The sequence below is a fragment of the Anopheles marshallii genome, chromosome 3 (assembly GCF_943734725.1).
Source record: "Anopheles marshallii chromosome 3, idAnoMarsDA_429_01, whole genome shotgun sequence".
Taxonomy (NCBI): Eukaryota; Metazoa; Arthropoda; class Insecta; order Diptera; family Culicidae; genus Anopheles; species Anopheles marshallii.
Window position 1 is genome coordinate 27,833,108 of NC_071327.1, and position 14,846 is coordinate 27,847,953.

The 14,846-nt window shown below is 40.0% G+C and overlaps 1 protein-coding gene and 1 non-coding gene across 2 annotated transcripts in view; both read left to right on the plus strand.

Annotated features, from left to right (window-relative positions):
• The window catches only part of LOC128715872 (disintegrin and metalloproteinase domain-containing protein 10 homolog), a 37,357-nt gene that overhangs the window by 12,196 nt on the left and 10,315 nt on the right, over positions 1 to 14,846 (plus strand). Inside the window, exon 2 of the mRNA XM_053810788.1 lies at positions 7,209 to 7,232. Within this exon, the coding sequence (XP_053666763.1) occupies positions 7,209 to 7,232 (24 nt within the window). The remainder of the gene's footprint in view (positions 1 to 7,208; positions 7,233 to 14,846) is intronic.
• Positions 3,112 to 3,185, plus strand: Trnan-guu (transfer RNA asparagine (anticodon GUU)). Its single transcript has one exon. It is a non-coding gene; the product is annotated as a tRNA-Asn (tRNA).

Consider the following 14,846-nt stretch of genomic DNA (forward strand, 5'->3'; position numbering starts at 1 on the left):
TTGCTTACCATTTACGAATAAATTGCACAACCGTATGGTGTGTGCGGTTGGTGGGTGCATATCGTGGACAGGTCGGGGGGTTTTTTGATGCATTGCAATCCATATGTTTTTGCCTTTGCTCCCGTGTGTTGGAATCTTTCGCATAATACCATCTTCCCTATTTAGGTCATTCAGTTAGAGCGCTCTTATTCCTGCCATTACAAAGCTTCTGGACAACCCACCCCCGGAACTGACCAGCCATAAATTTTGCCCTTATTTTAACCCTTAAGAAAACCTGGGCCCTGGGTTATAAGTTTGACCACCATCCTCCACACACCAATCACCACCGATCGTTCGATTGCACGGTCGTACGGAGCTCTCGCTAGTGGCGGCAATCCTTCCAGTCGATGTTCTCCACTAGCGAGGGTCAAAAAGGACTGCAAAAATTGAAACTTGTGGCGCACACACATGCGGTCACTGGGAATATGCAAATTTACCAACAACGTCCTTTTTTTTCGCTTGCGTCCCACATTTTCCCAACATACCGTTTCCCACTGGCGTTCCGGTTGCATTACAAAATCGATGAATTATGTTGCACCTCCGTTCTTTGCATCGCAATTTTTTTTGTGGGTGGAAAAATATGAGCAGAAGCGTATGCATGCCGAAAAAGGGCGCGCATCGTTTAGCGACACACACATACACACACACAAGGAGGGCTATAAAAAGCTTGGTGGTTAAAATATGGCGGAGTTATGCTGTAGAGGCATTTTTGTGTGAAAAAATAAAACACCATTCCGTGGGTAAAATCATTTTTTATGGTTTAATTTATTTTTCACCTTAAACCATCTTTGCTCCGTTTGCTGCACATCCCATTATGAGATGCCGCAAAATTGCATTATAAATATTTTAGAAAACCGATCCCGATGTGGATGGGTGTTTACTGATTAGATTAATATTTTATTTTCCTCTTGCATCGTAAATCGGAATCTAGAGTATTGTGCTTCGGTTTTTTTTACCATTTTCTTATTTATCTCCTGTTTCACGTTTACTTAAAGTAACTGAGTAACTTTGATAAATTGCCGCTCAAAAGTAGTGCAGCTTCCGGTGTGAAAACCGAATGAAAAGGCGATAAGAATGTGAAATTTGGGAAAAACGTTATTTATCGTATCGTTTTCTTGCAGTAAAGCTGTATCGTAGCGCATTGTGTCTTTTGAGATTTTCATAATAGTGTACTTTATTGGGTGTATGACGTCCATTTCTTTGGATTCGCACAACGGATGGAGTGTTTTAAAACTAAAGTCGAGAGAACTTGAAAGTATGGAATAATACAGAAAGTGTCGGTAAAGTTGAATGTCTTGAATAGTTTATCGCCAACTAAAGTAAGCTACTTCAATGTACAATATGACTGACCATGCCCCAAAAGAAAAAAAAAACAGACGGGAAAGTGAAAGGTATACTTATTTCATCATGATGCGAATAACCCATACGTATCGTTTCTGATCTTATCCTTTTGGGCAATGGTTAATTGGAATTATTTCCTTTCGCTTATGATGGATATTTCCGCTAGTGCATGTGCTCTGGACATTTCTATCCTGTTCTAGGAACGCAAACAAGCTTCGTAACTTATTATTTCGCATTTGCCGAGAAAATAGATTCCTTTCGGCCTAAGGCTTTCTTTGCCATAATTTGTGTTATCCGCAGATTAGGATGTTGATACGTCGTTGAAAGCAGGTTGGTGTGGCTTAGGTCCACGTGTCCATGCGTTTGGTACAAAGAAGGAGCTATGTGTATGTAAAAGAAGACACATTTTTGGTAAGAGGTGGTGTAAATAATTTATCTCTGGAGAGTTTCTTTGTTTCACAAAGATATCCTATCGGTATGTTGGAATAAATACACAAGGGTGTGGTGTAATGATTATGATTTAATGGTATAATATAGATGTTTTTGGATGAGAAAGGTAATAGAATGTTCGGACTAGTTGAACTGTTAAAAGTTATTACCTGTAAAATACTTGATAATTCTAAAACAAATTTTAACTCTGTTTTTGTTAAGTTTGGTAGGTATCGTAAGTGCTTATATAACTGAAAACCGATGTTCTTCATACAGTGGACTTAAAGATTCTTAGGCAAAGCACGGTTTGATTTATTCGTGTACTCACTTCTGCGTGAAAAATTTCAAAACAGCAGTCCAAGTTGTCCAATAAAAAAAGTGAACTGAACTGCTGCTCCCAAGCATAAACGCAAACGTACATCCATACTTTTCCCGCTCCACATTGCACGGAGTTATGTTTTTGTAGACGAGTCAAAACTTCCTCGGGCAGTACCGCACCTAACAAGTGGATACGCAGATGCAGACCGTGTAATGTAACGCGAATTCTAAGCGAAAGAACGCAAAAGCACAGCATCATCTCCTGCCATATCTGCACGTCCCACGCGACTACCCGGCTGTGTTGTTCATCTGCAGGGTAAGAGGGAAATCGCTAATTAAAACCCCTAAAGTTTTATTTGCTTTATGGTTTTTTTTCGAGACTTTTCCAACATTACACGCTGCCCCGCTCGGTTTGGTGTGTTCTGTTGTGGATGAATGTGCTTGAAGCCCCCGAGTAAGTTTATGTTATCATCAACAAACGAAACAACCACAATTTGCTGTGGCAATCTTTCTCTAGCGGCATGTGGTGTGCTGTCGAGCGCCGGTTTTAATTTTGCTCATGCATGATACGGCCGTAACAAAAATAACTTTAACGCATTGTGCCCGAAAAGCTAGACAGAGTGTTTAACTATTTGAGAGTAACATTTGTTGTATTTAACTTTTGCTAGGTTATTGCCTTTAACATTAAGCACTCAGAATGAGAGTTGATTCACTTCATGTTTGCTCTTCACCTTTAGAAGATATATTGAACAATTTATTTGCAGATCTGCATTATACAAAAGATACGAAGGGTTTACAGCCGGTTAGAATTCAAATGGCAGTACATCGCGATACTCGCCGACTGTCTCAGGGGTTTAAGTTTGTTCCTATCCTTTTTGTCTTTCTTCGCTGTCTTTCAAGAATGGCCGAGGTTAGTGAGTGTACACATGCTTAGCACGACACGGCCGTCTTAAGTAGCGGCATTAGAGGCGGCAAGGCATAAGTGCCTTCGTGGCGCAATCGGTTAGCGCGTTCGGCTGTTAACCGAAAGGTTGGTGGTTCGAGTCCACCCGGGGGCGCAGAAGTTCTTTTTTTACGGACACAACCTAAAACAATGTACTTATACTAATTACGCGTTTTATATAGTTATCAATTTTTGAGACCGTTTCGTCGTCTTGAATGTATGGAATTGATATGCATTATATGCCATTGTATTGATGTTTGACAGGCGGTAGATGACAATAATCAATAGCAAGGCAAAAGTAATTTGAAAAGTGAATATTTTGTAATAATAAAGTAAAGTTTTTCTTTTTTTGTAACATTAAATATTAATCTTATTACTGCAGCATATTTCCCACCCAAAATTTCAATTATGTATGCAGTAAAATTAAATATTGTTTGACTTATCAACTTATTTTTTCAAAATCATAGGTTCATGAATTTTCATATACTAACTCTGGTAAATGATTAATAGAAAACTAGAGCTATTGGTTAAGATAACATAATAAATGCAACTATTTCAGCTGTACCAGATTGTTTCTCTTTTTTCCATTAATTACGATGATTCATTGTACTACCATCCTAGTTCATGCCCTAATGCCTCATTTATATTTAATTATTGTTTATTTGGTATGTGTATTAATTAAGCAGCAATGCTCTTAAATGTGTGTAAGATATTTATGAACTTACTATGAAATGTAGTATTTTTGCTGAGATATCACATGATATCAATGAAGTAAACATAATTAAAATAAATGATCATTCGATGCGATCATTTGCCTTTTACATCGACGTTTGCCAATTAAAAGTATTGACGATTCGCCGGTCACAGAATTGTACAGATTGATTCATCCGCCGCCGGTAAGATACAACGGTTGAACAAACATAAATTACCTTCCCAGATCGTTACGCAAACAGCACGCGTGGAGTGTCCGTATGTTGTGTAGGCGCATGGAAATTCGACGATTAAACTTTCTTCCTTCGGTTGCCAAGGTTTAGCACAAACATTGTTTTACCAGCAAAGACCGACACACCGGCAGAATACTTCAGAAGCGGCCGTCTTCTTGCCGTCTATTTCCTTTCCTTTCTGCTCTGTATGCGGGCACGCTGAATTGTTGGGGGTTTTTGTTTGATACTTTCATTTCATGGCAAGAAAATCCAAAACGAACGGTTTTTCCCTCCCATTGCTGTTGTACTTTTTTTGTACGCTCTCGCCCGATGCCGAAGTGCAGCGTGTTTCGTTTCTTTTTGCTGGAAGTTTCGTTTGAATTTGTTCGAAAGCTTAAGAAATGATGATGAAGCATACGGACCCACACATACATTGTTTTGATAGACAGCGCGAGCGTAAACCCGGGCACACGGACAGCCCCGGGTGGCTTCCCGGGGGTTGGCCCGCACGAAGCCCAAAACATAATCAGTTTTACCCACCGCGTTTGGCCTACTGCGGACCGGGTGGAAAGCAAAGAACGAATGAAAAATTCGTAATGGGTAAGGCGGTGGGCGAGGAACCTTCGGTCGGGGTTTTTCCATGTCAAGGTCTTTGGCAACCAAATGTGGGGTGGGAGTGTGTGCGTTTTGAGGTGCGCTTTTCCGGTGCTTTTGATTCACGTTCGATTATGCCGCAAAACGAAAACGCTCGAGACGCGCCGAGGGTGAAGTTACAGTTGTGTCTATAGGACAACATTGTTTATTTTCTAATTGCCAAATTATTCACTATACATCTCGGTATGATTTTTATCATTTTGTTTTTTTTAACATTATCTAAAGTAGTATATTTACTAAAATTCTCTCGTCAATTACAGATTAAGTATTCACTTAAGGAAAAATAAGTATTATTACGAATGGTAAAACGTATAACCAACATTAATTGTTCAATATCTTGACAAAGGATGTTTTTACCCATCTGTATGTTCCCTTCTTAACAAAACGACCTTTTATTAGAACTAGCCGCCTCTCCATAACAAGGCTCGTACTAACTAGATTTTAAATTATAGTTGGAAAGATAGTCAAAAGTCCTTGACACAGGGGACGCGGGTCCAAATGGGATTTGGTACCGTTTCTGTCGGGTAAAACAGGCGCCTCTACCACTTACACCACTGGGGCCTTCGATTTAGCTTGCGTTGAAACCTCATAAGAGTACATCAAACGTGCTCATAATGTTTCGCTGTATATTTTTTTCTAAAAGCTTCTTACGCTAAATTTTTCATGATTCGTTCTACAGTAGAATATATGTGAATTCTCAAACAAACCTAAACTTGGCGTTCACATTGTTACAGGCATCCACGGTGATAAGCGGTGATGCATTTTATTTTCATGGTACAAAAGAAAATTCTTTTACAATCCCTTAAATCTCTTTCATACATCAAGACGAGTAACTTTTTGGTACTATGCTTTACGTTCCCAAAGTTAAAACCTCCCAGTCCTGTCCTTAGAGAAGGTAACGAAACAATCTCACTCGCAGCAAGTTCGCGGGTGAAATATTATGATACTGCTGCTTTTTGGTGGGTCCCATCATATCAGCATCAACTTTTTGTCTCCCGCTCCTGTGATTGTTGGTGGAACTTTATTATTATTATTTTTTTGGCTTTAACTCACAAACTCCTCCGGTGGCAAGTTTCCTAGCCACCGGTCCAGGAGTGTGCTTAATGTCTTCGTCAGCACTGTCCATGGCCACCAGCGGCTAGGTACGAACGTTTGGTACGAAGTACTTCATCTAAGTCTTCATGCTCCAAGGACAAACATCTTTGGGGGGTGGTGTTAATGCACAAAAGACAGAAAAGAAAAAGCTCACACTCACTGTGTGTACGCGGTGGATAAAGGAAACGCCATGGCCGCTACTGTGAATGAGTGTGTATGTGTTTGTTTTCGCAAGAGAGCTTTGCTTTTGTTTCTTCTACTGTCAGATGCCGGCTTCGAAATAGTTTCATTGGGAGCTGTGCTTTATGCTGCAATATTGCATTACCGGAAGGAATGGCGGACTACTGCAGAGCCGTAATGTGACGAGGGGAAATCATTAATCAAAACAGCGCGCGAAACAGTGGATGTGTGTTGCGTTTCCATCACAAACTTTCCTTATGATGGAAGGCAGCGAACGGTGCGGGTTGTGTAGTGGTAATCAAGTGGCTGTCGTAAGGTTAGTTGCATTCGCCAATGGGTGGTCATTAAAATATGTCACAAAATTTGAGTTAACAGTTAGTTTTTGTTGCATTTTGCTGATTTCTTGAGCATTATTTAGACATTTCATTGTTATATTTTCGTCATTAATTCTTTTACCAAAATCAAGCTATTGCTGTGTATCCGGTGTATGGTCACATATTTTATTTGATTAAATTATACAAAATTTATGATTGTTACGTCATTTTAGTGTCTAATAAATTTTCTGTTGCATTTCGCTTGTACTCGTTTTCCACATAAGTCTCCTTCCACCCATTTTCCATCATCGTCGTTGCATATTCATATGGTTCTGGATCTTTTTTTCATTTTAGTCCTCTCTTTCCATTCCCATACCGTTGGCACCAGGAACTTCTTTATGAAATACATACTTCATGTGGCTTTCATAAAGCGTTTTCCCGACCATGTTTGTTCCAGGCCGCTTAGTCGGGGGATTTTGTGTTTTAAATATCGAGCAACTTCACCAGCCGGTTGTTGGTGAAATTTACACTTAACCTCTATCTTTGCCTCTATGTGAGACACCTCTGGAGGAGAACAAATGCAACGCGCGTTGGGACATGCAAAGCTGCACCCCATTTCCTGCTCTAACATCTATCCTGAATGTGAAATTCTGCAAAACCCCATTTGTGCTTGCCTTTGTGAATCCATTAATATCTCCAGTACACTCGAGTGTGTAGTGTGGTTTTTGAATGTTGCAATGTGACATCTCAACGAGACAGCAAGTTGTAATGTGGAGATTTGTGGTGTCAGCGTCTGGTAAGGTCTTACTGCATATTAAATGAAGTTCCAAAATTTGAAACCCTTGGACCATGAGCAAGAGATGAAGAGAAAATAATGAAGATAATCGGTAGAACGAAGAATATAATTATAGATCTTGTTTTTTCCCCATTTTGGCTTGTCTTCTAATCGTTTGTTTTATTTCTCCTTTTCAGGTTACGTAAGAGAATCAAGAAAAGGTATGTATAAACATTTGGACATGATTAAAACATAAAATTAAGAGAGATATTAAAAATGTCCTAAACGTGTTCCAAATTATAAAATTCGATGTAAAAATTCAGAAAATGTAGGGATATTGCTCAATTGGGAATTTTTAAGTGATACTCATTATACACAATAACGTATAATGTGTTCGATTGATGAACGGGAAGGGATTCTATTGTAAAGTACTCAAGGGTATAATGAAATCAATTTAAAATAATTGCACTAATATGCTATATTGGTGAGGCGCCCATGAGAGCTTTGCTTTGAGCATGAAAAAAAAAAACGTTTGTTCGTAGTGAAAAATAAAAAGATGTTAAAAGGCATAATAAAACATTGATCGTTGTGGGAGTCAATCGAGTTTATGCTCGTTAGATGCTTCACTGAACGTGCCTATCCAAAGTAAGTGCTGATGTTACGATCGAGCACATACATATGAGACTAATGATGCAAAAAGGTTTTTAAAATTAAATTGCTTTCCACGATGGCTGTACGCTTAACGGTCTGTAGGTTGTGATTTAAATATGGTAGCGCTTGTTCGGCTTCTGTTTAGCACGTGAAGAGTGCAGAAAGTGAGCCAAACGACGGTTGTCCTGCGGGCGTGTGTGACACTGGTCTGCGTATCGATGATATAATTTTATTCAAATTTTCCAACACCCCAACCGTTGGGGCTTCTTTCTTGGTATGAATATTTAAATTGCTTTTTTTGTGCGGCTGTTGTCTATGTGAAGTCTTTCTGATCTGATGCATATCTTCCCGTTCCGAAATGGCATGAAGATGGATCTTTTCCCTATCGATCGGTGCCCCCGGGGGGCAAAATGCGATGGGATCTTGTTTGGCAGCGGTGAGAAGAAAACACAAACCCGAATGCTTCCGTTTGGGGCTTTTCGTATTTACGTTCCTTGGGAGCCTTTGGTGTGTTGATTTTTGTGTACTGTTTTTACTGGACTTACTTAAAAACCTTTTTGCGGAGGCACTCCGGCAACCCTCGATAAATATCCGTAGGTAATGCCCAAACGTTGGCGTAGGGATTGTAGTTTTTGTGTTTCGTCGTGTTATTTCTGCCGAAGGAAAAACGGTCCATCGTCGTCCGACCTGTTGCAAATATTTTGCCTTGCTACCGTAGTACTGCTTTATCCTTTACAAATGAAAACTTTTGCTGTTTTTCTGCCTCTTTGCTATTTTAAACTTGGATCATATAGTTTATGTCGTTGCTATTTGGTTCAATCCATACATCCCTGTGAGTAAATGAACATCGAGAAGTCCAAGAATTATGAATACAATGTATTTGATAGTTATCTTCACTTTATAATGATGTTCGAATGTTAATAGTACACATATCTCATACATATCAATATAGATAAATGAGCAGTCTTATTTTTTATTACTCTCCAATGGAATGGCTCTAGCGCCACTGGAGCAGAAATTAATTTATTATGCTGGTTTTTCTATGTATAAGTTTATTCATTCAGCAACTAAGTATATGTTTGTATTTTGCCATTCAAGCAAGAAAAATTGAAAGAGCAATGTTACAGGAAGAACTGAATGAAATATGAATTAAGCGCCTCGGTTAGTCGACGAGCACCGTAACAATCTCACAGCAACGAAGACTTGTTGCCATTCGGCCTGTAGAATGGTTTAGTAGAAGACAAAAAAGAAAAACATTGTTTATCACGCTCCGCAAGAAGTATCTGTTTACGCTTAAAGTTTACTATCCTTGAACTATGTGAAACATAACAAATGGTGTCGACAGAACAAGGTTTATACAACAAAGAAACCTTGATTTGCTTCGTGTATAACAAAAAGCTTATCATCCCTCTTTGGTTATCTTTTTTAGTATTTAAAGACTATCAAACAAATATGAATTCGTATATACTGGACGAGAGCAAAAGTGTATAGCTTAAATAACTTCATGGAATAGTTTAATCCTCAAGAAAATCTCCCCTCTAATTGGATAACTTGCTACAGAGAGTCGTCCGTATTGCTAGATTTCCCAAAGTGTCGAAATCGCTTCAAAGCACAACAACTTGTCGGTGGAGAATGACAAAGAGTCTAGAGGAAACTTTCGCATTCCAAAAATTCAGCAACCATCGGCAGCACATGCAGCAGTGGCAGTGGTCGTGCAGGCGCTCCAAAACGTGCACTCTCGGTTCACAGCATTAACTTGAGACAACAACGGCGCACTTGTTAACTATTGCACTTCTGTTATCAGAGATTGCATTCAGGGCCCTGCGAACAATATGCAAAGGGGTTGTGCCGGCAGTAATGCACTCTTCATAATTCCCCTGAAGACAGCAGCGTGCAACGCTTGACCGGCCGTAAGAAGAATCTGTGTGCACACGAACGTTTCTTCATGATAAGAGAATGCGATTCTGCCGTACACTCCGGGGGTCCGGGTCCGGGGAACAATTATTCTAATGCTCACGCTAATGACATTCGTTCGTGTGTGAGAGCGCGCGCGCGCGCGTGTGAGGGCGTCGTGTGCACGGTTGCACACAAAAGCAGCGGCAGTACAGTTGCAGTAACGGTAGCAGCGCAACTTATTGCGTTTAGTAATTAAATTCACTTACGAACCGTGACCTTTTCCGTGGCCCAAGGCAACATTACTTTCCATGTAGACGCACTTTGCTAGCGGCTCACGGCTTCGAAGGCATTGAATTGAAAATTTCATCCAAACTGCACTTGACCAGTACGACATTGAAGTTGACCAGAGAAGTTCCTGTCAATGTAAAAAAGAATAATTCTGATATGTGTAAGAATAATAGTTTAAAAATATCGATTTAATTGATAATGTTATTGTAAATATATCGATACTCCTTTCATGTCCTGTTTTTCATCTAATTTTCTTCAATGGCTTGCAAAAATTTTTGTGTATAATTTTAAAGTCAGCTTAAATGGCCTATATAGTGCTTTGCAATTACCTTCCCTGATGGATTAGTGGTAGTGATGCGAGTTTATCACAAGACAGGGTCACAAGACCCTGTGTTAAACTCTCAATATACAAAAACTTCGATTAAGTTGCTGCCGTGAAAATAAAGTCACGTTAAAGTTAAAGAAGAAGCTGAATTCCTCCAACAATGCAAACAACAATCCGCATAGGCAAATATTCGCACAATCGCAAATTTGTTGATAAATGTATTATGCAATGCGCGGTGTTATTCTACAGGGTGGGTGGGGAAAACATGTACGCTGGTGGAAAAATACTTTAATCCTTCTTATAGCCCTTGAACATGTATGTTACGAAGGGAGGGTTTAGCGTTGTTTTCTTCTGTTATCGATCGGGAGAAACCTAACAGTGAAACATGTTAATCCTTCCGCACTGGTAATTTTCTTTCCTTTTACTTTGAAAACTGGAAAACGGCTTTGACTATATGCACATGTTTTATGCTCTGAACTTTGAAAAGATAAAAAATGTATAATATAGCATTTAAATGCCAATTCTCAACTCTTTGCAGACTTTTTAGTCTTAGAATCTCTTTTTAAGATGATTTTTTCAAAGTAAGTAGCTACAATCCTTAGGCAAAAAAACGTTCTTAATTCCCAGTATCACAGAATAATGAAACCAACCAACCAACCAAAAGTATTCTTAATTATTATTGTTTTTTTTTTGCTATTTTACTGATGCCATAAAAGTCGGGACAGAACTACAGCACAATTGTGTGTCTAGTTTTCGACATGAACGAGTAGGAGGAACCTGCTACAGAGCGAAAGTTGAACACTAGCGGCCTCCCGAGAGCACTGGACGAAAGTGTGTGAATTTTTAAATTCGTATAATTTCATTAAAACTTTTTCCTACCTTCCGGTGGGACACGAGCTATCTGGGACTATCGTGCCCTTTGACCGAGATAAAGTTGCATGAGTTCGCATTCGCGCGTGTAATATGCACTAGCAAGGGGTTTGTACACCGATCCGGTGGCTGTTGTGCAGTTTGTGCTCTTTTTAGGGATCAGCATCAGGCAACACAGACAAAAAAAAGCCCGAACCATAAAAAAACAAAAACTCTTTAAACTATGTTGTCATTGCTCCATATGTTGTGGAACATTCGCCGGCGATGAGAATGCATTATGTATGCATGGGGGTGGAGAATAGTCGAGGCAGTTGTGTACTCATCCAGTCGCTGATAACGTGGGTTGGGTTGCAGTTTGGAAAACAATTTGCCGAATAAATAGTTTCGGTGATTACGGTTGTTTGTTTTTCGGTTGCTAGCCCACCCGGTTGGGTTCGATGATATTCCAACCTCCACTTCAACGACGCGGGGCCCTCGGAAGACCCGGGCTGCAATCTGCCCGAGTGGGTCGACGGGAAATGGGTCAAGGAAATGTTTACAGCCCGTTGCACATTCTAATGAAAGGAAATTGTAAAAGGTCACAGGGCGATAAGTCCAACACCTGCACAGACGTTTGCACACGAGATGCGGCGCCCTGTTATGTGACACACTGACCCTGATATTTCCCGTCCGGTTCCGTGTTGGAGCGCCTCACCTCGGCTCCGTTCCGCGTGTCCGTGTTGTACATTTGTTAGGGTTTATGTACAGATGATAAGAACCAGTTCAACAATGAAAAAGTCATCAACACTGAAAGGTAAAAATGCATCATCTTGCTGCAGTTTGGTGCTGCATTTGCTTTGGTCGAGATGCGCTGCACCGTAGTGGAGCGGTGAGACACAAAACAAAGCATCGTGTTACGCAAGATGGTGCAGCTGTACACTGTAGCGCAAAGTAAGGGCATTGAAATGAACCTGTGAATAACGCCCGTTCGTTCGCTGGAGACCTACCTGTCGAAGTTGTGAATGAAAAAGTTACTTACAGCAGCAGGGAGTGTGATGGACGCTAGGGGACCCAAGGGAGGTGGACTGCGAATGCACTCAGGGCAAAAAAAAAGTGCAATTACACTTTGCACGACATTGCCGAACATGGCTGTGCAGAAGCATTCCCCTCGCTCGGTGGGCTCTGTTCTTTTGCAGCGAAATGTGAAAATGAATTACAGTGGAGTGATCCTTTGGGTTGTGCCGCAACTTGTCACAGCTGCAGTAAAGCGTTTATGAGGACATTGCAACGAGGACGAGGTGTATTATTTCGATGCAGTTTTTCGCTACGGTTTTTATTTCTACATTTGTTTTGAGCTTGGAAAACAGAACTGAAACTTCGAATGAGCGAAACGTTAGACTGACTGACAAATAAATTCTTTTATTTATTCATTCTATTCATTTATTCTTTTATTATCATTTTATTCTTCTCAAGAATACAGTTTTAGACGTGTGCTTTTGAGTTGGAATGGTTTTTACTTGCGGATGTGTTGATCAATTGTAGATTAATATGCTGATGAATATGAATAGATGATGCTAATAGTTTAAAAAAATTAAAATTATCAATGATTAAATTTATCAATAATTCATCTTCTAGTTGAAACAAAGAATAAAAGAAAACTTTTCCTATTTCCAAGCGCTGAACATAATTTGTATTGAACACAGGAACAATTTTACCAGTAAAGCATTTTTAAAAGCTTTCGTTGTCCGTTAAATCGGATTATACGTATCATAACTGTGGCATCCAATAAGCTGGTTGCATCTTGCTTATGAAATTGGCATGTTCTGAGGCAATAAAGAAAACTCTAACTTTGCACGCTACATGGCCACACGGGGGTGTCTGGCGCTGCGAGATGAACGCCATGGCCATGAAGATGCCAAAGTGGGATATTGTGCAATCGCGATGCGATCGTTGCTGTTAAACGCAACGCACATCTCCATGCGTGCGCAATAAGCACACACGCCTATGGTGGAAGGTTGAGATGGAGCACGCTTCGCTTCTTAATATCGTATTAGATACGGCACTTACGCGATAGGTGCTTAGTTGCGAGTGCGAAAAGTTGTGAGATCGTTTTCTTTTGCTGCAGTTATGGTATCATTTATGATTATCATACTTATTGTTTGTGGCTGTAATGAAGGTAATTGTATTAGGTATAGTTAAGGGCAATTTTGATTACCTTAAAAATCATGATTAGCGTGAGATTTTTTTTGCTTTATCTTCGTTGCCATCGTACAAAGCCATATTGCATCAGTAATTGAACGGCGCTGCAACAACTGCTGAAGTTGCAAAAGGTGTATGTTCTAAGCTAATCGGTAATAAAGTTGGTCTATATTTTAAAATGGTGAAAATCAACCTTAAACACCATGGTCGATCTTATGCATACAGTCCACAGGGAGAGTATATAAATGCGTAGATATGTGTTTGCCGTTTTATCGGCAGACAAGTCGGCAGATAACACATAGAAAGTTTGGTGTAACAAACTACTTCCGCCGCGGGTTGGTAGTTAATGTTTGACAGACACAAATAGTGCAGCATAAGAAACAGCGACACGCTTCAGTCTAGGTTGATTTATCCAGCCCCATGGCTGGCTTCCATCCGCCCAAAGAGCCACTTGGGAGTAATTCCACGCTGTTTGACGCATTCTCATCAGTGCGGGCGCGGCTGTCTCGTCCCATCAATCCATCCTACATCCGGACCCTTCTGGGCAGTATGTTTTTTTTGTCCTATCGAACCTTCCGCAACATAATCAGCTGTCTCTTTATCATGCTCCAGCATACTCTCGCTGTCCTTTGTCTATGGACTCTGTCCTGTCGGCGATGATGAGAAAGTGAAAAATTGCTTACGAACCTGCAGACGACATTCATTCTGCACGACACCTTTTTTTCCCGGTAGAAGACTCCGTGAAAAAGACTGACGCTTTTGTGCTGTCTGGAAAATGAAGACACACTTCCCCTTCGGTTACCATTGTAAGGTTCTAGGCAGATTTAATGAGCACAGGCTAGATGTGACGCAATGTATCCAATATCGTTAGGGCCCGTGGCCATATAACATTCGCTCGGAAAGACAACAGAGATCATTAAAACACAATGTTATCGCGTTATCGGGTTAATTAAACAGGGAAAACAATCAACACGACAAATGTTCTAATTAGCTTTTATTGCTATGGAATATAAATCATAAATTGTGACAGCTCTTCTTCAGCAAGTGTTTCCATATTGGAGTATTTTTTATTTACTATTTATTTGTTTATTTGTCTTATTTATGATTGACGCCCATTCGTCAAGTGGAATAGGATATAATATTGTGTTTTGGGAATTACTGTTTTTATTATTTATTTTATCGTTAAAATGACAAACATTTTAGGAGCATTTATTTTTTTCCCTGTTTGTTTAGTATATTTCGTGTTGTATCATTATTCCTCTCATTTTTTTTTAAATAATAGAAAGTATTATTTTTTTACTTTTGGGTGGATATAGTCACAAAGGCATGCGTACGGGAGCTAGTCCCGGATGGGATTTTGGGCCGGTCCTGTCCTGTCGATGACTGGTGCCGCTACCAATACACCACCGTGTCGCCTCGGTGTATGTATACTAGATGTATACTAGACCCTTCTGTTGAATTGGCTGTTAAACATGGTCGTTATTAGTAGTGGGGACAAAATAAATGTGTTTCACTCATGACCTAACAAGGGTAGGACCCCCATTTATGGCCTAGCAGCAGCCGACCTCGACTTCGATACGATAGATCCAACATTGGACATATATGTAATCATGTCCCGGCGTTAAGA